The sequence below is a fragment of the Drosophila suzukii genome, chromosome X (genome assembly GCF_043229965.1).
Source record: "Drosophila suzukii chromosome X, CBGP_Dsuzu_IsoJpt1.0, whole genome shotgun sequence".
NCBI classification, from domain to species: Eukaryota; Metazoa; Arthropoda; class Insecta; order Diptera; family Drosophilidae; genus Drosophila; species Drosophila suzukii.
This window is the reverse complement of record NC_092084.1, coordinates 7,388,038-7,413,425: the sequence shown is the minus strand read 5'-3', so window position 1 is coordinate 7,413,425 and position 25,388 is coordinate 7,388,038. Positions and strand designations below refer to the sequence as shown.

The 25,388-nt window shown below is 38.7% G+C and overlaps 1 protein-coding gene and 1 long non-coding RNA gene across 3 annotated transcripts in view; one reads left to right on the top strand and one right to left on the bottom strand.

Annotated features, from left to right (window-relative positions):
- Nucleotides 1–690: 690 nt before the first annotated feature.
- On the bottom strand, nucleotides 691–14,921 carry LOC108016616 (nuclear transcription factor Y subunit alpha). Its single transcript, XM_017083311.4, has 2 exons — nucleotides 13,670–14,921; nucleotides 691–2,767 (listed from the first exon to the last, which is right to left on the bottom strand). Exons 1-2 carry the CDS (start codon nucleotides 14,086–14,088, stop codon nucleotides 1,798–1,800), a joined length of 1,389 nt encoding a protein of 462 aa, XP_016938800.2. The 5' UTR covers nucleotides 14,089–14,921; the 3' UTR covers nucleotides 691–1,797.
- The window catches only part of LOC108017012 (uncharacterized), a 41,588-nt gene continuing 24,233 nt past the window's right edge, over nucleotides 8,034–25,388 (top strand). The window contains exon 1 of one of the 2 annotated variants that reach the window (XR_010654820.2): nucleotides 8,034–8,051. This is a non-coding gene — a long non-coding RNA (uncharacterized lncRNA). Of the gene's footprint in view, nucleotides 8,052–20,454; nucleotides 20,473–25,388 lie in introns of those variants that run through there. The other variant, XR_010654819.2, reaches the window with a different exon arrangement.

Below are 25,388 nucleotides of genomic sequence, written 5' to 3'. Positions count from 1 at the left end.
TCTTCTAGTTAAAAACGCACAATGATTACATAATTATATAAAAAATAATCATATCAAAAAAACTTAAGCATTAAACAAAATGTGTTAATGGGGTACAACAGTAAAAAGGTGATCGATGAAGGACCTGCTCTCTAGATTCTTTGAGTCTTTAGTCTTTGACATTCCCACACACCTAATAACCCGCCTATGAAAAGCTATATATCTTTATCATCTCTGTGTAGGTTTTATAGTTGAGGGAACAGATTGGTTTGTGGTCTGGTTTCTTTTGGGCCAAAAGACGCGAACGAAAACAAAAGCGAAAAACGTGAAACGAAAACGAAAGCTTAGGCGAGGCGAGGCGACTTATAGAAAATGCAAAAAAAAAAAATATTTTTATATCTGTATACGTATATATATATAGATATATATAAAATCAATGAAAGCCGAGCGAGCGAAAGTTGAGAGATTCTCTCATTCGCTTCTCTCTCGCTGAAAGAAAGTACAGCTCGCGCTTTTCTTCTACACAATTAGTTTTGTTTTTTTTTTTTTCTAATACTAAATGTTCATTTTACACATAGATCATAATATTCATGATTTTATGCCTGGTATATTTTTGTAGTACTTTTTGTTTTGCTTTTTAATGGTAACTTTTTGTTTTTAGCCAAAAAACTTAAAATTCTATCACAGCCGTAATTTTTTTCGAAGAAAAAATTGTTGTTTTTTTTTTTGCAGTTTTTGTTTGTTTGCCTTAAACGGTTTATAATATTACTACTAATTATTAATTTATTAATTTGTTAATTTGCCCGATTTGTGTTTAAATCTTTTTGAATGCACTTTTGTTGGTTTTTGTTTTTGTTTTTTTTTTGTTTTTGAGGCTTGCTTTCAATATTTTAAAAAATTCTAATTGCACTTTTTTTGTATAATATTTTTGTGGTTTTGTTTTTTGTTGAAATTGCTATTTTAATTTGCTTTCACGTCTCAGTTTTCTTGTCAGAACATTGTCCTCATCTTGTGTTTTTGTGCAGAGGCAAAAATGGGAACAAATCAAGTTTAATAAACGAACTTTATTTGGAATCTAATTAAACGAAACCTTGCATTGTTGTTTTCTTTTTAATTTTGTTTTGGATAGCGTTGCGTTCTCTTTCGTTTTGTTTTCTTTTTTTTGTATGACTAGGAGAACTTCTGTGGGTCTTCTTTTAAAAAAATATATATTTACTTCCTAAATGCAAAATGTATTTTGATATTTCGCGTATGTGAGATATTTTCAAATATCCAATGGATAGTGTAAAACACAAAAACAAAAATTCAGGAGGAACAAAATTTAGGTATATAATATGTAGCATTTTGGAATGTGCTTGGCTTATATAGTTTTTCGTTTAGTTGGAAGTTTTCTGTTCAATTTTCTTATATAAACGGAGCTCTCTACGAAACCGAAATGGAAACCACAACTGAATTTTTGTTAATTTGTTACAAGTATATGGAGTTCATTTTCTTTTTCCTTTAAATTTAACTTATAGATTGTTCTGGTTTTTGTTTGTTTCTGCTGTTTTGACTACAAATTCTTTGATTTTTGTTTTTTTTTTTCCTTTGCCTACTACTATTTTTGTGTATTTTTGTTTGTACAAATCGCGACTGCCATTAATGAGTAATACTGGCCAATCCGCCCGATTTTCATTTATCATTCCTTTCATTTATAATAGCTTAGGGTTAGTACATGTGTCATAGCCTAAATGTTTCCTTAAAAACTCTATGCAAATGTCTTAAATAAAATCTAAACTCTTTAATCTTTGTCTGCTGCTCGGGGATTCACTGGTACTTTCATGTCTCCAGCGAGGTGACCACCAGATTGTGGAAAACGCTGGCCGACTCGCTCATCATTGCCGCCTGTCCGCAGGAATCGCTGCTGGCGCCGCTCGGCGGCGTCGGCGTTCCCAGCCTCAGGGCGTCCATGATCACCTCGAAATCCTTTTGGTTTTGGTTCATATCGAAATCGACCAGCTCCAGATGATGATGCAAATGATGATGGTGGTTGAGATGATGATGATGATGATGGTCATTCAACTTCATCCGTTTGCCACCGGAAACTTCGACGCCAGCGCCTGCAGCTCCTCCGATTCCACCGATTCCAGCGATTCCACCGATGCCTCCCACATTTACATTCATTCCCATGCCCAGGCCAACCACATCCAGTGGACACTCCTCAATGGCAGAGATCAGGCGCTGCGGCGGTATATAAAACTGCGATAGAGCCTCGCGCACCAAACGATCGCTTTCGTCCTCGCTGCTGCTATTGCTCCTCAATCTCTTTCGGCTGGCGGACAGGGCCGCCTTCTCCAGCTGCTCGGCACCTTGGGTGATCTCTGGATCGATGAGCAGCATGGGTGCATTGATGGCGCTCAGTTCCCTGTCGAGTATCTCCAGATCGTTGACCAAATTGCTGCTGGACAGGTGACGTTTTCGGTTATTCACCCGCTCCGATGCCGAACCGGAAACGGAAAGGGGCGCCGAATTGGCCGCCTCGGGGGCCGAGGCACCACCAGCGGGCGTAACCAGCTGCTGACGCTCGGGCGGTTGATTCTCCAAGGAGCATATCCCACCACCACCACGTCCCGAAGACGATCCATTCGAGGAGGAGCCAAAGGCATCGCCGTAGGAGGATGAGGACTTGCCGCCATTGGCATTGTTCATCATATTGCTAGTGCTATTGCTGGCCGGCTTGGCATCGTCCATGTTCGGCTGGAAGAGATTCTCACGCGCCAGTTCGGTGGTTGAGCCGCTGTCGCTGGTTCTGCAAAAAGAGAGAGAAAGTGGAAGGGAAAGTTAGTCAACGGTTGGTGGTAAAAAGAGATAAGTGTAGGGAATACAATGTGTTTCAATCAAAAAAAGATTCCGGCTCTCTAAAAAAAATATCGATTAAACCGATAGCTTTAGTGTTCGATAACCTTTAGTAAGCGATAACCACCATAATGTTTCTGATACAAGTATCTTACTATTTAGAAACACATTACATATATATCAAAGGCTTTGTCCCTAATAATATCCTACTATTCCTAAACATTTTGCAATCAAAAGTTTCGATATTTATCGCTCAGGTTATAACAGATTCAGGCCTTATAAAGATTCCGCACAAAAGCAAGCTGTAACATCATAAACCTAAGTCCCTTCCTGTACTTATACCACCTATCCCCACGACGACTCAGAGAGCTGTGTCAAATCAGTTAACGGTGTAATCTCACCATAAACATTTCAACGCCCATCGATAATATAACCACCCAACCACCCAACCACCCATCTACCCCGCCTCATCACAAAACTTAACTCAGCCCTGACACATCAGAATGTTTGTTTCCAAGGGGTCTTCGAGGGGTGGTGGTGTTACGGTTTGGATGGGCGTTATTACGGGAGGATTTGAGCACAGGAAATCGGGTGTTGGGGGGTACGCTTTTAATTAACTGGGCCAACAACTGTGGCACCGGGGCCTTTTGGCTTTTCTTGGTGACCAGCAGCGAAGTAAATTTCAGTTAATTTCTCTTTCAATAAAAGCACTTTGTATGGAGCGCCCCCCCTCCCCCCTCCCCATCCCCCTATAATTTCTCCACAGTTTTCTTGTTGCTTCTCCACCGCCCAATATGGCAACCATTTGAAAAGCAAAAAACGAAGAAACAGTCACAAAAGCAGGCAGAGGGAAAAAACACAAAATAATAATGTTAAAATAAGGTAGAAGAAAATTCCACGGTATATATGTATGTACAGGTAGGTAGAAAAACAACTTAATGGATTTTCCATTTTGGTGTTGTGTCGATAATATCTCAAGGGTTTTTCTTCAAGATACTAACAGATATACTCTGTAAACCTAATCATTTTAATCCCACTTTACGTATAGTATTTTCTTATGTAAGTAGCAAGAAACTCGAAATGGATCAAGTATATTTGGTATTTAATCAAAGTAAGTATTGGTATTTAACACAGCCTAATTTGTGAAAATTCATCGACGTGCACAGGTGGCATTATAGGGGGCCTTTTACATACATACATACGTATAGAAAAGAGGGTGGTGGTGGTGTGTGGTTGGTGGTGGGTGGTGGGGCAGGCACAACGCATTAAAATGCGCAGCTGAGCATGTCAATGTTGACTATTAAAGCGACGCAACAAAAGCAATATAACTGACAACAAGAATGGCAAAAGCGGCAATACCAAGGGACCCGAAAATATACAAAAAAAAAAAATACAAGATTGTCCAGAGGAGGTTACGGGGGGGTTTTACGGAGGGGAAAAAAGCGAAAGTATGGAGGAATCTGTACAAAAACAAAACAAAACGAAACCCAAGCGAAGAAGCAACAAAAAATCGCTCAACTTATAGAAACCAAAAAACCAGAAAGCGTACAACAAAGGGGGCCAAAAGAGGGGATTTCAGGGGGGAGGGGGGGGGGGGGGCTTGGGGCAAAAAGTGTGTTAGTTTCGTTGTTGTTGTTGTTGTTGCTTTTAATGCACGCGCAACCGTTAACTTGAAATGATGGACGGCCAAAACAAAATGGGAGCAGCAAAAGCAGCCAAGAGAGTAGTAGTTGCTGGCCAAATGAGGTGCCAAAAGGCAACGGAGAAGATGGCCAACAAAGAGAGGAGCGTTGGATTGCACAAGTGGCCCACAAAACGGAGACAAAACAGAGTTAGAGAGGGCCAAGAGAGGGGTAAATAAGGTATAAATCAGGTGAACTTAACTGGATTGATCGGGAAAAAAACACAACTTTCAAAAGAAAATGCCAGAAAAGTTCAAAAAAATACGGTATACTACTTTGTATAGCATGGTATATATAGTATATTTTTAACATTTAGTATATCTGGTATATTCGGTATATTAGTCTAAACACTTATAACCTCAAAAACGCGCTTGTCTTTCGTCATCGTTTTCCCCTGTTAGCAACTAAAACAAAAAGGTGAGGTTCCCCAGTAAAAGGTGCTTGTTTTTCACCACGTCAGTTCCGGTTTTATGGCTAAATCTGATAACACTTTAAAGGCGGTTCCTACGTCAGTCACTCACAAGTCAATGGCTATTACTAGGCAAGGCATTTTCACGTTATTTCTCTTAAGAAACGTATCTTGCCAACCAGATACAATCCCTGAATTCTTCTACCATAAATGACACACATTTTGGTGGGATTATGAAATATACACAATGAATCAAAACGTTCAGTTCACCAAAGACTAAATGCAAAAGCCCCAAAGGAATATGAGTATACATATGTCTTAAAAATAACCACAAAGCTGCGTATGGGTATCCTGCATTATTCAGAAAGACTTGAGGACTCAGCTTTAAGTTATTAATAAACCTGATTAATCATAAAAGTGATCAGTTAGTGACGTCATTAGTGGTGGGTAATACGTTTTATACTCTGAACAATAAGAAATCATCGTAAAAAAAAAAAGAATCTCTGAGTTTGTCACTTGTAGTTCTCTTTCTTTGTCCTTCGTCTCGGTGTCTTATCTGCGTTTTGCGTTTTTCGCACGTTTTCCATGTCTTTTTTTTTCGGTTTCGGTCGTTTTTGTGTTAAACACCCCCCAAGAGTCGTCCCCCTCCCCTGTTCCATTCATTCTACATTAAATATGTGTGTGGCGACTTCAAGCAGAATTGGGGCACACTTATTTCGCGTTAATCTCTTGCCTTTTTTCCCCCCTCCCCATCCCCGGAAAAGTAAACTTGGTCAACCTTTGGTTTTGTTTGCTCACTCCCCCGTCCACTTATTTTTGGGGGGTTTCCAGTTCAAGGCTCTTTAACCAATGTTTTTATTTGTGTTATTACAGTACGTAGAAGGCCTCCATATATACGTCGAATTTCGTTTGACTTGGAAACAATTAAGTGCTGCTATGGTAGTTTTAGAGTCTTAATGCCATTATAAACCGTTCCTAATAAATTATAGCTTTTTTTAGAGCCTTAACACTCATGTTATTATGTTTAGTTTCCGGATAATTCATAGTTATTTTAGAGTCTAAACAGTTCATATCAATATGTGCAGTTTTTAATAATTCATAGTAGTTTCTGATAGATTTCTTCGTATTACTTATCACTCATATTACTATGCTTAGTTCCTGATAATTCATAGTTATTTTAGAGTCTTAACAGTTCATATCAATATGTGCAGTTTTTAATAATTCATAGTAGTTTCTGATAGATTTCTTCGTAACAAGTTTTTTATTTTACAAGAAAGTTCTATTTCACCTACTGAAAATCTTGGTAATTTGTTCAATTCCTTCTCCGATTTGCGCAAGGTTGACCTGTATTTCATTTTTGATTAATCGAATTGAAATCTGGTCTCAAAAGGGAGGAAAAGCAGGGGGGAAAAAAGGATTTTCCCTGCTGCACTTGACGTGAGGGGGGGGGTGGGAGGTTGAAATAAAGAAGGGAAAGCGAGAAAAAGCGATGAAAAAGAGCGAAAGCGGCAAAGAAAGACGAAAACGTTGTCAAACGACAAGTGCACACAAAAGCAAAGGAAAAAAGGGGAGCAACAGCAGGGGAGGGGGGGTGGTTGTCGGGTGGAAAAGTCGGGGGTGGAAAGTGGATGGAAAAGGGGCGCCAAGTCGCGAAAGTAGGACGCTGTTGGGGGTCATTGAGCGCGCTTTTGACTTGGTCCGTGGTGTATGCGGAAGAAGGGTGGAGAAATGGAGAAAGAGGCGGGGAAAATGGGTAGAGAGAGGGGTTTTCCCCCCCCAAGAGGGGCGGCCAAAGGGGGGGCGTGGCAAGCCACATGGGGCGATGGCAGTTTCGTGTCAAAGACAACTTCATTTCGCAGTCTCCTTTTCAAATATGAAAAAAAAAATAAAAATACGAAAAACCACTTGCAAAATTAAACAACCACATGGTTTAAAAATCCAGAAAAAGCCTTTATAAATAACCAATAATCTTTAAAGATTGCTTTACAAATTATATAAATATTCAACATTTAAATCAATAACATTTTTAAACACAAAAGAAAAGACGGGAAACAACTGAACAGAGCTCAGTTAACTTGAGTTCGGTTCGGTTCGTTACGCTTCGTTTACGTTTGTAAATTTAATTACAGCAAAAAAAAAAAAAGAAAAGGAAAAAAACTTAAAACCTTGGCACCTGAATTGAATACATCCCCAGCCCCCAGCAACACCTCAACTTTATCACCATCCATCCGCACACGTCGTGTATCTCTATCTCTATCTCTATCTGCTTATCAGCTCGAGAATTTCTCTGATAACTCGATTCGAGCAAAAATAATGGGGGAATACACTACGCGAATTCACGGGGGGAAATGGAGGGAAAAAGAGCGCGCGCGTGTCGCAAGGTTGGTGGGCGGGAACTGAAAAATAATTAAAAATAATATAAGCGGGTAAACAATAACAGCGGCGGAAAGGTGGGGAAACTAGTTGCTATTCACCCAATCTGTATCCCTCACTCTCTCTCTCTCTCTTCCCCAACATTGTATAATCGAATTGTTCTAAATATTTAAAAAAGAAAACAATGGCCTTAGGAATAGCAACTACAAATGTCGATAAATGATATTTAAAAAAAAATACTTAGGCATTTTTAGGTACATATTAGGTATTATGATTCAGGATCAGTTATGATTAAAAAAAAATATTTTAAATTTAGGAAAGTTTACCAAAGGAAAGGCCGAATCGTTGGTGGTGCAATTCGAGTTACCGAATAGATGATGAGATGGAAAAAAGAAGGCAACCCACGAATCTGAATCGGAATCACAACAATAAAAAACACGAAAACCCCAGGGGGAAACAGAGACAAGATAGCAGCCCCCCCACCAAACAGAAAGAAGCAAAAACAGAAAACTATAAAAACGTCGTCGCAGTCGCGAAATTATTACGACGACGCCACAAAATGGGGCGGCCTGAGTGGGTTACACAAAATGCTATGCACTATGCGATGATGTCTGCCGCTCTGCGGGTGTATTAGTGATATAGTGAGTGGTAGAGTGGAAGACTGGAAGAGGAAGCAGCACTGGCATCGAGCACGAGCGGAGAGTAATTCCGAAACCCAGAGAAGGGGGCCCCCAAGAGAAGGGGCTCTTCTCAAAGATTGGAGAGGAGATTCGGTAAGCGATTGAATAAGAGCGTTTCTTTAACGATTCGGCTTGGTTTATTGGTAGATTTTTTAAAAAATTGTTGTTTTAAATGATTGTACTATTCAGTATTATTTTTTTACTTATCAGTGTATTTTATGTTTGGTATTTAATGTATTTTAGTATATTTTTTTTAATCATCCTTACACGATTTTTATAGATAATCTTTTTGATTTTGATCTGTATGTTATATAAATTATTATATATAGTATTAAAAGTATTATTTATTTTCAAAATCTTATTTGTTTCAGCAATATTTGTATTATTTTTAATATTTCTTGATGTTGCGCTACCATGATATTGGTATTATTCTTTTTCCTGTTGCTGTGCTGTTGTTGTTGCCGCCTGTCGTTAATGCTCTTGTAGTTTCTCTGGTTATTGTTGTAGTTATTGCTCTTGCTGCTGTAGTGAGCGGCAGAGCCGACGACTGTTGCTTGGCGTAATAGTAATATGGAGAGTGTTTAAAATGCATAAAAAGAAGGCAGGCGGCAGTCAGGCAGCAGCAGCAATTTGTATGGATTTCATTTCAGCGAGCGGATGCATAAGCAATGAGCAGCGTGGATATTGTGTAGATAAACTTCCCAAACTACCGTCGTCCGCAGCAAAAGCAACAATTGAACTTAGTCAACTCATTCAGATTCAGTTTCAGCCATAGGACAAGCTATATTTAAATTTTCGTAATTTGAAATGGGGTTGTGTTTGCTTTGACAGGTCCAGCTTATTATGATTGGGTATTTTGAAAAAGATATTTTCTGATTAAGATCCCCAACAAGACCTATTTACCTTCTAATATCTTCTGATGTTTCTAGCTTTGAGATCCATCATCTTTGTAGTCTTAAGGGACTTTCTTTCGCATAGTAAGATGCAAAAAAAGCACGATGCAAATCAATCGATCAACAATTTGATTGCCACACTGCAAATCGATAAGCGCATGCAAAAGCATGGCCAATAATCAGCGATAACTTATCGCTCATCGCTATCTCGGGCATATCCTCGTTCCACTTCCATTTGCAATACATCACCATCCACCATACCATAATAATATGCCACCTATGTACATGAGCATGTGCATATAATACCACTTATAAGCCCCTGTGTGCTTATTTCAATTTCACCGTTTAACATATTTTTGTTCGTAATTAAATTATCGATTGCAACTACAGGAAAGCTACAGAGTAATAATAAGCAAATGACCATAAAATACACCATACACACTTTATTCCACATATTCCATGTGCGTACGCAAGTGCTTTGTGTAAAGGGGCGAAGAGAAAACATGTCAAACAAAGCACAAGCACAGAGCACAAAGCACAAAGCAAAAGCAAAAGCAAAAAACGGAAACGCAAGGCACTGGCCAAAAGGAAAATCGGCGATGAATTAACTTTGCAAAGCGTGTAACGGTATGTTGAATTGTTTGTTTGTTTGTTTTCTCCTCTTTTCTGCTCTTTTCTCCTCTCCCGTTGAAAGAAAGCCAGCGAAAGAAGTAGAAATAAAGAAAGCATGCCCGCTGATGATAGATAGAGAGATAAATAGATTATATATGGCCGAGAGCAGGTGGGCTTAAAAAATAAATCAAAACAGGGGGCGTGGCGCCAGTTAACGTTTAAGGAAGTGCTCATATAGGGAAACGAAATGAAGATACGCCCAATATTAATACCCTTTAATTTTACAAATCCAACGAATGTTATGGGCAATCAGATTTACATAATCTATCTGTCAGATACTTTAGGTTGAGTATTATTCCAGCTTTAAAAAAAAATACTTTTAATGAAAAATATAACTACAAATATTGAATTTCATTTTATTTCTTTGCACTAAAAACCTACTTTTGTTTCGCTAGCTAAAAAAAAATGAGCAACTATCTCAGGTTTTCTGCATAAATTTATGATAAAAACCATATAATTGTCACAGAATGCACAACATATGTTTCTTTAAATTAAAAAAAATGCACATATTAAAAAAAAAACAACAAAAATAGGGTAAAAGACGTAGCGAACGTGTGGAAAAGGCAAGACGTAAATAATGAAACACAGATACAAACGTTTATGTGTTGGCAAAGTCTGAAGGTTTAGTGCACTGGATGTTGTTGTTGCTGTTGTTTTTTGGTTTTTTTCTTGTTGTTGCTGCTGTTGTAGTTGTTGGCATGTGCCCACAAAAAGCAACAACAATTGCTTTGGCTATCATCGCCTTTTTGTTGTTGCTGTGGCTGCTTTTTTGTTGTTTTTGTTGCAAGTGGAACGTGATTATTTCAACGAGCGCAACGTTTTCTTGTTTTTTTTTTTCGTTTTTTTTTTTTTTAGCACACACCAATGGCAGATACAAAAATTAAAAAAATATAAAAAATTCAGAGACAGACCAGCGCGAATGTCTGTTTGCATATACATATGTATGTAAAAATTCCTATTCGCTGGCTTTGATTTCTTTTTGTATTTCTGTTTTTTTTCTTGTTTTGTTGCGATGCGTGTGTGCATTTGTGTTCCTGTATTTTATTTTATTTTGTTGATTGATTAAGTGGAATGTTTGCTGTTATCTTTGGGTTTTCAATTGGTTATTGGTTGAATATTTAACATATCAATTGTGTTTTTTGTATTTTATGTTTTGTAGATACATATTTGCTTGATAATATGGCATTTTCTGTTTATTAACCAGTGATTTTAAAACTGATTTTTATCATTCATTACTTTGTTTGATTGCATTTTGAGTTTCATTTTTGTATCTCATAGATACCTTTTGATTTGAGTTTCATTTTTGTATCTCATAGATACCTTTTGATTTGAGTTTCATTTTTGTATCTCATAGATTTCTTTTGATTTATGGTTGATCTACAAGTATTTCATTGCAATTACATGCCTAATTACCCAATTGCTCTGCGCCCATTTGGATTTTCGAATTTTTGGGGGGCCCTTTTTCTAATTGCTGGCCAAAAGATACAAAATATAAAAAATGTTGGAAAAGTCCCAACGACTTTTTCCATTGTTTCCGTTGGGCTTCTCCTCTGGTTTTTTTTTAGTTTCGTTTTCGTGTCGCGTTTTTATGTCTCTGAGTATCTGAGTATCTGCGTTTAGCTATGCTTCGCTTTTGCTTTTGCTTTGCTTTGCTTTGGTTCGCTGCTCGTTTTGCGCTGCTTTTTGCTTTTCGCTTTGGGTTTTCTTTGGTTTTTGGCCTGAGCTTGGCCTGAATGTTGTTGGCTATGAAATATGCCGCTTTCCTTGTGTGTTGTATCCGTATCTGCATCTGTATGTATGTATGTATGTGGGGATGTCCCCCAACCGCCACCATTGCATCTGTATGTCCACAAGTATATTCGTATCTGTCGGATTGTTGCTGCAACATTGCAGTATCATCGGCATTGAGCCCCAGTGGCCGCCAGTGGAAAGGGGCAGACGGATAGACGGATGGATAGATAGATATAGTCCTTATGGAAGCCATAGAAAATGCTGTTTAGTATTTGTATTTGGGCCTGAATAATTGCATCATCGTTGGCACTAAAAAGCTTGAATGTCTTTGTACTACAAACAACAACAAATCAAGTAGGAAATCAAGTTTAAGCTAGTGGAATAATAACTCAGAAAGGATCATCATATATTTAGCAATTTAAGGGTTCAAAAACCCTTTCACAATCCACTATCCCTCAACAATCGGACGGTTTTGGTTGCATCACTCACTATATACATATATGTATATATATCTCAACACCTTGCATTATCGTGTTTGCTTGCTGTTCAGTTTTCACAGCTTTCAGTTTTAACTACCGCAAATGCCACGCAACTGGGAAAAGAGCAAAGTCGCCCACTCTCAACTCTTAACCTTTAAAACCCAGTCATATATATATAGCTAAAAGTTCATACATATATATATATATATTTGCACACACACACAAACGAGCCGCACAATACGCACCACGCACTTTAAAAGGGCAAAAACAAATCAAGCATCCGCCGCGTGGGCGTCGCCCCCAAGTTCACAGTTCACATGACATACACATCATCATTGTTCAGTTCAGTTCAGCTCATCATGATGATGATGATGATGATGATGATGGTGGTAATGATGATAATGAGCGTAACCTGCACTGGAGGTTGAAATAATATTGCGAGATACACTCCACCCACTCGTTTAATGAGTTAATTTATTTGGCCAAATTTACATACTGTATCAGGTATCCAAAGGGTTTCGTTTTTGGTCAAATGTGCCGGCGGGCTAAGAAGACGGCTTTTGGCTTTGGTTTTATTGTTGTTATATGTTTTATTCAGGCATTGGCAAGCCGAAAAATAAAACAAACGCAACACAAATATACCACAAAATTGTGTCTCTTAATTGGGTTGACTTAAAGGCATAATTGCTGAGTTGCAAATCCATTTTACTTGGGCTTAACTACTCAACAATGCCTGGTGCCTTTTCTATTATTTTAGAATATTTGTGGGAAATGTAAAACGGCTTTAAATGCTTTATGCGTTTAGAAATCATCATCTTCTCTATTCAAAGTGTTCACTTAATCGTTATTTATGCCCGAATACATTTAAAAACTCCAGTTTAATGGAGGAAAAATATTTGTATTTTAATTCCGGAGACAGTAAAACTTACTAAGGGGTTTTTTTTTGTACCTTTTCAGGCCAGATCTCATATTGAGTAACTGCATTTAAAAATAGAAACAGGTAGCTGCTGCTGAGTAAGACGGATACAAAGCAACATATAGTAATGCTCACACTTGAAATAATATTTACTGGAAAAATGTAGATCCTATAAGGCATAAATGTCACATCAAGTTCCTACATGAACTAAATAACTACCTTTTTTTTAAAGCCATATCACAGGTTGTATTCATTATAAACTCTGGTAATACCATTGATTTCTTCACAAACTACCTAATAACTCGCTAATTTATCTCTCTCACTCTCCACATGTAAGATCACTGGTTATAAACACTATATTTTCCTTGTAACACCGCCATTCGTTTCCCGACCAAGGGGGTTAGGTAAAAATTTATATAAAAACCATGTTAAGCAACTTGTTAGTTAGACTAATCTCGGTGACTTTTCAATTAAGGTCACTCTGGCTTATGGCCTTCCATTTTTCATAGGTAGTAATTAATTTCTGATGTAGGTAACATAACTAAATACCTCTAACTAACATATTAATTATTTATTATAAAACTATAAAGTAAAGGATCTCTAGGATACAGACATATCTGTAGCTTCGGATGGCGATTTGGGACTTTCTTTAAAAAGATTAAGATCCCGATCCCTCATATCCCTCTACCTACTTGTAGATAGGGTCTAACTGATTTGTAATCGACTTTTCAAGCATATAAGACTCCATTTCTGATATATTACAGAAATATTATAAAGTAAAGGACCTCTCTAACTACGTTCTTTGTCTAGCTTAGAAACACTCTTATATGCGTAGCTTTTTAAGCGTAAGGTCTGGATTTTGGGATATTCTTTGTAAAAATGGAGATCCTCTATATATGGTTTCTATCTACCTCTACATAGATGCGGCCAAACTGATTAAAACTGACTTATTGAGCATATAAGACTCAATATCATGATAGTTTTGGAGGGTTATTATATAGATATGTATGCAATTCTCACCTGGGCAGATTCTGGAGGTATCGCATCTGTTTCTCGCGGCGCAGCTCGTCGGTCAGTCGGCAGTAGGTGTTGTTGATGCAGACGCTCCTCCGGAGATTCGCCTCCGAGTCCTTGATCCTCTCCAGCTTGTGGGCGCAGAGCTGAAGGATTCGCTTGCGCTCCTCGCGTTGCCGCAACTTTGGGGATATCATGGGCACACGGGATCGATGATGATGGTAGCCGATGGGCGGGGAGCAGCGGGGTGGTCCAAACATGTCCGAATCTTCGTCGCTGCTGCTGCTATTGTTGTTGTTGCTGTTATTGTTGTGGTTGCTGCTGTTGTTGCTGTTATTGTTGTGGTTGCTGCTGTTGTTGTGATTGTTGTTGTGGCCGCTGCCGGCGTCGTTTGCAGATGCGTGTGTGTTTGTGGGCAAGGTCATTGTGCGTTTTTCAAAGAGCAAAAGCGAGCTTGTATTGTATGTGCTTTTGTTTTAGTCTGTCTGTTTGTTTGTTTGTTTGTTTGTTTGTTGGTTGGCTTGTCTTTGATTTCTTTTTCTCTTCCTTGAGTGGAAACAACTTTGATTTTGATTTTGATTGAAAATTATTGTTTCTTTTTTTGTTCAATAAATTATTCTGAATAAGGAAGTCCTCACACACGCACACCGCACACACACACACACGCGCTCTCTTTTCAGAGCTCTTTTTGCTCTCTTGCACTTGCTGCTGGTGCTGCTTCTTCTTCTTCTTCTGTCTGCCTTTGCTTTTTCCTTTTCTTTCTTTTCTTTTTTGCCAGAGATTTCACTTGGCTGTTTACCGTTAGTCGAGAGGCTGCCGCTTCTTGTTTTTGTATTTTGTCTTTGTTGTTGCCAAAAATAAAATTCAAAATAATCCAGGACTTTTGAATTTTTGAGTGTTTTTTTTTTGATTAAAATTTGCACGTTTAACACATTTAAAAAAAATTCAACAAAAATTGCCAAGTTTGTTTGTTTGGGTTTTTAGGCACACAATTGACTCGGGGGGGGGTCTCACATTTAATTGTTTCTAATATTTTGTGGTCTGTTTCCCTCTTTCGGTGGCCGCCTGTTGAGGGTTAAGGGTGAGGGGGTGAGGCGGCGGTGGCGGCGAGAGCGTAAAGAGAAGTTGGTGCTGCGGGCTGTTCAGTTCACCGTTGCTTTCCGACTTCTGTTTCTTTTCTGTTTCTGTTTCAGTTTCAACTCTTCTTCCAACCGCACACACGTCCGCACGGTTCTCGCGTTCGAAACGAAATGAAAAACGCGACATGAAAAACGCAAACGCTGAATGAAAGACGTTCGCTCGCAGTCGCAGTCGCTGCCGGCAGCGGCGGCACAGATGTTCGCCTCGCCGTTGAAACGGAAGTGAGTTAAGAGAGCGCTTAAGAGACATTGAGAGAGCCACTGGCCTACGTGCGTATTGTACTCGCACAGCTGTGGCACAAATAATAGCATTTATGTTTGATCTCTTAATAATTTATTTATTTATTTGTCCCAATTTTAAAGATAAGCTAAGATTTGATCACCTTTGAATTGCAGCTTCTCTCTGCTCTAAGTCTTTCTTGTATTATTAGCTATATCCGATTTCGTTACATGCTATTTTAGTATCCGTTCAACAGAAGTAATGGTTGTTTATTTTGTCAATAAAATATAATAGCCAACATTTTTAGTGCTATTTTTTTAGACACCACTGTACGTATATATATTCGCAAAGATTTTTACTCATTTGTAACGGAAGCAAAACGCTGGTCAGTGGGTGGTGTGTTTGGGTTGTTGTGGGTGGCTGGGTGGTTGGGTGGTTGGGCGCTTGGGTGGTGAGCATAATCCGCATAGTTGTTGCTGCCTCTTTATTATGTAAAATAAAAAATAAAGTGACTTTGGTTGGATTGAATTTGAATTTGAAAATAAATACTTCCTTGGGCAATCATCCTCACTTGAGGTAATTACAAATTAAGTGATCAGATCCACACACGAATGAAATAGAATAACTCAAATCCATAGAAATACCAAATCAAGCGTAAGGTTAAGTGGTGTCCTCTGAAGTAGTACCCATATGTACATATGTATTTACACATGTTTAGGCTTAATAAAATGGGAAACCCCAAAATATCTAATTCAAAAAAGAGTATTTATTTATTTAATTTATATATTACATATTTGTAGTACTGTATTTTATTTCAAACGATCTAATGAATCATTTTTATTTATGTACATATTTTTACATTCAGGGTGAATAATTCTGCTGAAATATAAGTGTTTTCCGCTCTTCAGGAAGTTTAATGTCATGTTTTAGCTAATATATACATATACATACATACATACATGACAAATGTTTGAATTATTTTTTTTTTGTTTTTTGGGGGACTCATCCAAGAAATCAAAACCTCACCCCCCTCCACCCCTTTCACACAACAAGTTCAGTTCAATTTACAGTTTAAGAATGATCCACAGAAACAACAAAAACAGCAAGGGGCACAAATAATCATAACAACAACAATTGTGAGGTCAGTTTTGGCACTCATCGGTGTGTGTGATTATGTGTGTACTTATGTTTGTTTGTGTGCGAGCACAAAGAGACAATGCAAATTTGCACTCAAACAAAGAGAGTACGAGTGCGAAAGAGAGGGAAGAGTTCATGAGCGTGCGTTGTGGGTGGACAAGAGGGGGACGACGGTATTGAGCGGGGGGATCTTTGTTTATCATTTTTGTGTACTATTATTAAGGCGCCGATGACGATGGGCGATGACGTCTGCAGTTGTTTATGCTGTTCACAATGACGAAACAATGTTTGCTTGTGTTTGTGCAAAATGTTTAGCGGAGAAAAAAGTTAAGAACTGATTGTTTATTCGTATTTGAAATTCCCCGAAACAAAAGCTCCAGCGACGATGATTCACAATTGCCAGAGGCTGCGGGGAAAAACATCAAGAAGTTTATCAGCTAATTGTGTCACAAGTGGACAAATGAGCTCTTAACATTTTCCTGAGCGCAAAGTAAAGTGCTATCAGTTTTAGCGCTCTTTTTCTTGGCATTACAATTATTTTTTTAAAACTTTTATGTTAACCCGTATTTAACGAGCTGATACTCAATTAAAAAACAAATTTCAATTTTAAAAATAACTCATTAAGCTCATTATAAGCCTTTTTACTTTGCAAACCTTATTTTTAAAATGATTATACCGAATTCCATTAGGGTTTTATCTCTTTGATACTTTATCTGCCCATCTCTATGCTCATCTGTGCCTTTTATGCTTTAATGATAAACCGTTTTTATTTCTTTTATGCCCCCATGCCCCATTCTATTCCCTTTTTCCCCTCTCATTCGCTGCATTTTCCATTCCATTTCGATTTCGATTTCCACACGTTTGGCGCTCTTTTGCATTTTCTTCAAGTCGCCCAAGATAAATTCGGAATTACGTAATTAAGCGGCAACAATGACGACAACAACAACAACAACAACAAGAAGCTAACAATTAAGTATTTATTGCTTTCAATTTGCTGCCCGATAACAGAAGAGCCCAAAAAAAAAACACAGAGAGACTGGAAAAACAACCAGAACAAAGTAAATAAAAACCAAAGCGGACACAAACACACACACACGCACGCGGCTACCTGCGGCGGGCAGCGGGCAGCGGGCAGCGCAGTCGGCGCCGGCAGCGAAATCAGCGCCTTATTTTGTTTGAATTTCAAGATGTTTTTAGTGTATTGCCTTTAATTCTTTAGCACGCGCTTTAATTTTAGTCCATTTCGCTTCTTTTCGCAGGTAAACGAAAATCACACGCACAGCACAGAAAAAAGGGGGGAAATGAAAACGAAATGAAATTGCATTTGAAAAGGCAACGGCAACAGCAGCCCGCCTTAATTTTAATTATCAATAACATATTCAAATAACCTCTTCTCCCTCTTCCTCTCCTCCTGCTCTACTCTTTTACTTCCCACTGTACGCTCTTTTTCGCCACTCTGCCGCTCTCGCTCTCTGTCTCTCTCTCTTGGGCAATGCCAACTCCACTCTCTTTAACTTTAACCGCGTGTGAATGAACGTATAAAAAGTGAGAGCGTCGCCTGGCCGACTCATAAACGAAAATCAATGACTCCCAATGCGCGTACCCCTCGGAGGCCCCCGTTTTTTGGAGTGATAAATGCCGCCTTAGCGTCGTCAGCAGATTTTAGCCTGCGCATGTTTGTCGGCCCGCAAACACATCCCTTTATGTTTGTTGATTTGGCTGCATTTGAAGAAATGACTTTGTGCTTGGGGTCCATTGTTAGAATTTTAGTCGTTTCGTTTAGTCTGTTTCCATTGGATTTCATCTGTCTACCAGAAACGAGTGAAAAAACCATAAATACATACAGACATACAGACAGTTGCCATTTTACCAAGGTGGTTGTTGTTTTTGTTTTTGCACTTGAACACATGTTTGTGTGGGTATTTATAATTTGGTCAAGCAAGCAACAAGACAAAAAATGGATATGGGTAATGAGAGTATAATAACACAGAAAGAAAATTGGCTATCAAATAATATATATAAATTCATTTGATGCCTTGTTCATTCAACAAATGTCTTAAAATGAACTATTCGATTTGATAAAGTGATGGTGTTGCCTTTTTTTGGTGTAGTCCATGTCATTTGCATTTCTCTTCGCTTCTTCTGCTTTGCCTCCAATTTTTTTTTGTCTGCGAGAGAGCCACTCTTTTTGGTCTCTTTGTGTTTTTATGCTTCAACATTGATACGTTACGTGCCACTTTTCGCATACAGACAAAGCAGGAGGAGGAGGAGGAAAAGGAAGTACAAGACAACTGTCGAAGGATAGGGGAGGGGGGATGAGGGGGGCTGGCAACGTGTGGGGACAGCTGGGTGAGTTTGTAATTAATTGCGGCCTTGCCTCCCCCAACCCTCCCCCAAAATTCACTCGCTGAGAAAGCAGCCGCCAACAGTTTGTTTTCTTTTCTCCCCACTCTCTTCGGGATTTCCGTCTCATCGGTGAATGGGAGAGGGGGAGTGGGGGGCTGGCCGAGAGGGTGGGCCATCGGCCTACTCTTTGTCTAGTCGCCAATCCTCTCGCACTCCATTCCATTCATGCCTCACAAACTGTACAGTGGGCACTCCTTTAACGGGAACCGTAAATAGTTAAGTTTTCTACAAAATTGGTAAGTATTGCTTATCAATTTAGTGTATATTTTGTACATTATTTAATGGTATAAATAAAATGCGAAACCTTACCTTCATTTTTTACCAGTTGAAGTATGTATAGATCCCAAACGTGGCTAATTCGAACCTGCACAGTGCCCACTGTAATTGCTAGTAGCCCGAAAACGGACAGTGGCAGAAGCGTCAGCGTCGGCAGAGCAGAGAAAGCGCGCTAGTTACAGTTACAGTTACGTTACAGAGGGCCAAAGACAATGCTAAGCTCGGTTAACGGTAATTACAGTGTGTGCGGGGGGTACGAACAAGAGGAGGGGATGTTGGGGTGGCAAGGGCGGTGTCGGGCTTGTCCAAGGGGGTAATTGAACAACTGAATAACTCGTTTTCGAAATTATCGAGGATTTTGCGTTAAATACAAAACTTTTTTATTACTAAATTTAAAAAAAATAAAGTCTGATGTCCAAAAAAGACTTCCTCTACCAGGATCTTAACAAATATACATATTTATAAATAACCCCCTCTAGCTAAAATCCCGACTACGCCCTTGACGAGTCGCGCTAATTGAGTGGGATGATCCCCATTCAAAGCGCACTACTCCGGCTAATTCCAATACCACTTTCAATATCCAATTGCTCGCCTTTCAATCCGGGGGTAACGGAGAAAGAGAAGGCGAAGAAAGTAAGGGTAGGTACCGAAATATGGAAATACCAACGAGGGGCCATTGGGATATTGAACCGTAAACGTGAAGACCCCGTGTTTTCCTTGACTCATCAACTTCATTTGCGATAATGCGCTTTTGGTATTTGTTGAGTGATACAAACAACATTAAAACCTTTAGATACATATGAAACTACTATACAAATACTGGACTCACTGTTTGGAAATTTCTTTAAACATTATGATTCATGGTTCTTGTAGATACTTCAAAAAATCCCTAACAGCTATAGAGTACAAATCTTCAAGGAATGTATATATTCGTACTTAAAATCAGATATAACCCTATTTGCATTTTAATTTTGGGTACCCACTCTTGTCAGTACTTGTTTCCCAAGATATTCTCCCTAAATTGTCTTTTAAATACCGCAACTTGTTTGGAAACAAACAGCAACCGCAATGTTTTTCTTGTTGGTTGTACATTCGTTTTGCGGTTAGTTCATTTTTGTTGTTGTTCAAGTACCAACAGTATGGAGATATAGTGATCCGAACGGCAAAACAATGCATTGCAGCATAATAACCTCAAAAGCCTTCAAATATTTAGCTACCAAAAAGCGGTTAACAACAACAACAACAACTGCTGGCCCAAGGGCATTCTTCTTCTTTATTTCTTCTTCTTGTTGTACGTCATCTCACTTTTTTTTTTTAGTTTTTTGTGGCCTGCGCGATCGGATCGACAAATACGAAATACAATCTAAAAGTCGAAGTCGAACTCAAAGTTTCGTTCGGCTGCGAGTGCAGTGTGCGGGAAAGAGAAAGCGAGAGGGAGTTTCGTTCCGATTCGCCCCCTCTCGCTCCCACTCATCGCATAATCAGCGTATTGTCAAGACTCGGCGATTTTCACGCGTGTGTGAGTTTATTACCGTGTTTATGCAGCGAGTTTCATGAATTACCGAATTCGTTAAATCGGAATATCTCTACAAATTCGTGAAGAGAACATTTTGTATAAGGAAATGGAAAAGGTAGATGAAAACATGAGCTAAGGTTCATGCAGACACATTTTCATGAAATGGCCCCGCATAAACGTTTTTTTGTATATGTATGTGTGGTGTGCAGCAAATGCAGCTTGGCTTTGTTATTGTTTTTCTTTGGCACGTTTCGATTTGGATTTTTAATTTGTGTGTGGCATTAGATGTGTGATCCACGAAACGTAACGTATGTATGTATATAAGACTAAGGTAATGCGGGTCTATTATCATGATTTGCTCATAAATTATGGTTAAATCAGGGGTCAATTTGAAAATATTCATGCCTTTAAAAGAAATATTATTAGTTATTAAATATTATCGCTTGGTTTTTGGCAGTCAAATGATGTCAGATTCTCCCTTCTCTAAGTGCGCACAAGCTGTGACGTCACAACTGGCTTATCAATTTGCCGTCAATTTTTTTTTTCGAATTCCAATTTGTTGTTGAAAACTGTGACTTATATTTCTTAGGCTGCTTCCTCTATATAGTTTTGTTCATACATAGGTATTTCTCGCATTTCAAAGTCGCATGAAAAAACCGAAGCGAAAACAGGTTTGAATCGGGCAAAATAAGAAAAAAAAAAGAATATGTTAAAATGGTAATTCCGAATTATTGGCAAACGTAAACAAACTTGACACTCAAGTGGAGCACCGAAGACAACACCAAGAAAGCGGACCCGCTAATACATTTCGTACACTATAACCCTAAAAAATCTATAATTAGCCAACGAACCACAATCAGCGCGCAAAACAAAGTCCACACGCTTCTAAGAAAAATATGGCAAAGGAAAGAAAACGAAACCTTGAGCCATATTTGGCTAGCAAATCTAATACAGAAAAAATGGTGAAAATAATGCACAAACACAACGGCTTGCAAATTGGTTGGTAGAATAATGCAATTGTCACGTTTCAAAAATATTTGTAAATGGATTCGATTTCACCGAAACCTTTTTATTTTAACTATCAATAGTGAAGAAAAACTATAATAGGGTGTTTTTGGAATTTCGTATTTAAATCATATTTGTATATTACAAACAAGAACAATTTTGTGTTTGGCTCCTAAAAACAAAAGAACCTAACGCGATTTTTTTGTACAAATAGCGTTTTTTGATATTCCATATTCCACGAAATCCGGGATTTCAGTTTTTCCCCAAGAATTTGTCAAGTTTTAATTGCCAACTGGCGCCATTTGGTATAGTGCCGCTATAATATCTGACCGATTGGCTTATCGCGAGCGGTTTTCCCTAACATTTTCCTGTACAAAATTGGAATTTCCGAAAATCATAAGCGAATGGACGCTCACGCTGACGTCGCTGCCGCTGCCAGCGTCGACGTCGGCAGCGCAGCTCAATATAAACGAGCGTCGACCTGTATTCGCGCGCGCTTTTTACGTTTGGTTTTTTCTCGCTTCCCCTTCTTCCTCTCTTCCGGCAACAACAACAACATATAGTGTGCATATAGTGCAGGACAAAATATTAGCACTTATAAGTATTGATTGGTTTGTATTAAACATAATAATAAATTAAGGTTTAAACGTGCATACATATGTACATATGTACAAATCATGTTGTGATTTTAAGATGTATGTATTTACGCAGGAAATTAACCTGTTTTTCTTTATTCTTACTAACTAAATATTTATTAAAATAATACTGTTGTTTTAGTGAAAATCTTTCTCTTAAGTGTTATTGCTTGAACCGCAGGTGTAATTGTGCCACCTCTATAATAAATAATAGTGAGTGTGTGCCTGCATTCGAGCCGTCGGCTTGTCAGTCTGTGTGTAAGTCTGACTCTGTGTGCATGCAAACATACATCTGTACATACAAACATACGTACATACATATGTTGCCATTTACCCACTCGCCTTGTTGTTGCTTTTTTTTTTGCTTTTGGCCAACAACAGCTGGCGGCCAAAGGCGGCTTTATGGCCATAAAAGCCATAAAAAAGCGTTGAAGATGCCAAGAAGTCACTCAAAGCCAAGCCAAGAAAATTAAACGGCAGCGACAAGGCAAAGAGAGAGCGGAAGAGAGCACAGGCACGGCGCATAATCAGTCGAAGAGAGCGAAAAGAGTGTAAAAGAGACAGTTTTATTTGATTTTGCATTTGCGAAGGGTTCTGTGCGGCTCATGGGCGTAAAAAAAAAAGAGGGGTGGGGGCAGGCAGGCAGGCAGGTTGGGTTTTGTTGTAAAGCAATTACCATTCGGAAAGGCGCGTACTTGTCAAATCGCCAAAGTCCCCTATAAATCGCAGGCTTTTCACGGTTTAGAGCAGTGGCCTATCTTGTGGGCAAGGAATTTATACATACATACATACATATATACATATCTCGGACGGGGCTCTGTCGACACACAGACAGTGTGCAACATTATACATATATGCGTATGTACAAACATACTTTACAATCACTGATTGATTTCCAATTATTCGAAGCTTAACAGGTTCCACACTTTGCTATACAAATTATTGTAGTTTAAACTTTGGCCACTTAGGTTATCAATACATATACACATATATCACTTAGCGCACCCCTTCCACCTCACACACATTTTTCAAACAACTCCCATGCTTTTGTTGATAGTGGAAGCAAAAGATGGAGAGAGGAGGGGCAAGAGATGAGAGAGAGCGGGGAGTTGGCATGTGGGAGTACGCTTTCGAGTGAAGTGTGGAGCCGAGTGACGTCGACGTCAGCGTCGGCAGCGACGCCTCTTAACGGACAAGGTTGTAAGCAGCATGTGGCGCCAACCCCTCAACCCCGCCCCCTTTCAGCACCACCACCCCGCCCCCCATAAACATTTTTCGTATTTTGTTTTATTGGCACTTGCGTGTGCTGCCATTTAGCGCATTTAATTTAATAATTAAGTTGCTGATAAAGACGCGCGCTCTCTTTTGTCTGTCTGTCTGTGTGTATGTCTGTGTGTGTGTGTATCTGTGACAACAAAAATTGAACGGCAATGCGTGACATTGAAAATGTATGCTACGTATCCCAATACAAAATACAGCACATACATAAATACGTTGATACATACAAACGGAGCACTAGTAAGTCTGTTAAAGGAATTTCCTATTCTTTTTCGGGGGACTTACAGCGAAAGCAAACTATAAAAAAAACTTTGAAAAAACATAAAAAAATGTAAAGAAGTTCAGCGGGCACACGAAAGTTGCCACAAGCACAAAAGTAGTACTACAAATGGATTTCAATGCACACAAATGCACTCAAGTTGCTAGCATATTAGCTTCAGATGCTCGATGAAGGAAATTATAAAATTATCTGCATTTTGGGTTTATTTTTTATTCAATAAAAAAAAATTTCTTTCAGAAAATATTCCAAATCCAAAATATAATTTAAAAATATTATCAATTAAACCAGCTGAAATAGTATTTTATGAGTACATTCATAAGAATATGACTAAATTTCTGTAAAAAATGAATTAAAACAAAAGAAATGATTCTCTAACCTATTTGAAAAGATATGTATTGCCTTGACCGCCACTGTAGGTACATGGGCATGTGTATCTGTATCTCAAGCATTTACAGTGGCGGCAAAGACATTGATGAAATTGTCCGCCTTTCTGGGGGAAGGGCCCTAAAAACACCGCAAAGAAACGAAAAAAAAAAGAAAAAAAATACAGACCGACACACAGGGCAGACTGAAAAGACCCAAAACTGAAATTGAAACTCAAACGGAGACGTCTGCCTTCGTTGGTTTTTAATGATTTTTTGTGTTGCATTCGAATTTCGGAGCGATCCGATTCGATCCGCAAAAGCAATGGGCGCTTGATTGATGGTCACGTCACCATCCCAATTCGAATTCTCTCTCTATGGTGATAAAAAATGGTATACTATATTTTATTTCCTCATCCTTAACTGGAATGTTTTCCAAGTAAAACGACAGTAATGAAGACCATGATTGATTCTAATTTGTTTGCAGCTAATTTGTTAGAAGAAAGTTAAGAGGCGTTTAAGATATGTACCATATACCCCCTGGGTTTTATATATTGACCACTTTTAGGTGATATTTTTTGTCGTGTACTGGTTGTAATAGACAGAAAATATGTGTACAAATTCCTTGTACCTCGCATAGAAAGTGGCCAGTCAAAAATAAGGTCCCAAATCCATTAGTATCTGCCCCTCGAATGACAAGGCTTCCCAAAGTTTTCTCTCCACTTTCAACGACGGAAAATTATCTAAGCGATAAGACGAGTTCAGTGTATGGTATGTGTGTGGATGTTTAGAGAGGGTGTATTAAACCATCATGGTCGCGAGCGGACAATGCCCCAAATAATTTGCGGCCGAAATAAACACAACCTTGAATAATGCCAACCTTTAAAGCGCATATCAAACAAATATCTAGAGGCTAATGCCCCACAAAAATATATTTATTGTTCGAGAGTGAACGAGTCGAGTGTGTGAGGTGAGTTCGTGTTTCAGTTTCGGCTTCTACTTCTGCCTTCTGCTTCTGCTTCTGCCTATTTGACATTGGGTTTAAAGTGCTGAGTCAAAATATTTTGGCCGCCGGTTAATCGCGAGTCCACAGGTGCGACCAGGTATCCAATGACGATGACGCTACCATATTAATATGGTATATGGTTTATGCTATATGGTATGTCTATATCCCAAATGAGAGCGTTACCACTTACGATTCCCATTCGAAATATAAAGTTTCCTGGTTCCGAAATGCCGTCTTCAATGCATTATGATGTTGCTTATAAGCGGATGATAACCAATGGATTTATAGAAGATACACTCTTTCTAACCTGCGCTATAAAAACACCCAATTTCCGGTAGTACCTACGTTTTTACGCCGATCTATTACATAATTCGAGCTATTTAATTTAATTCTAGAAGCAATTTCTGGTGAAATCTAATATCTAGGGTTTTCCGATTTCCGACCGAGCACACTCCAAAAAAAAAA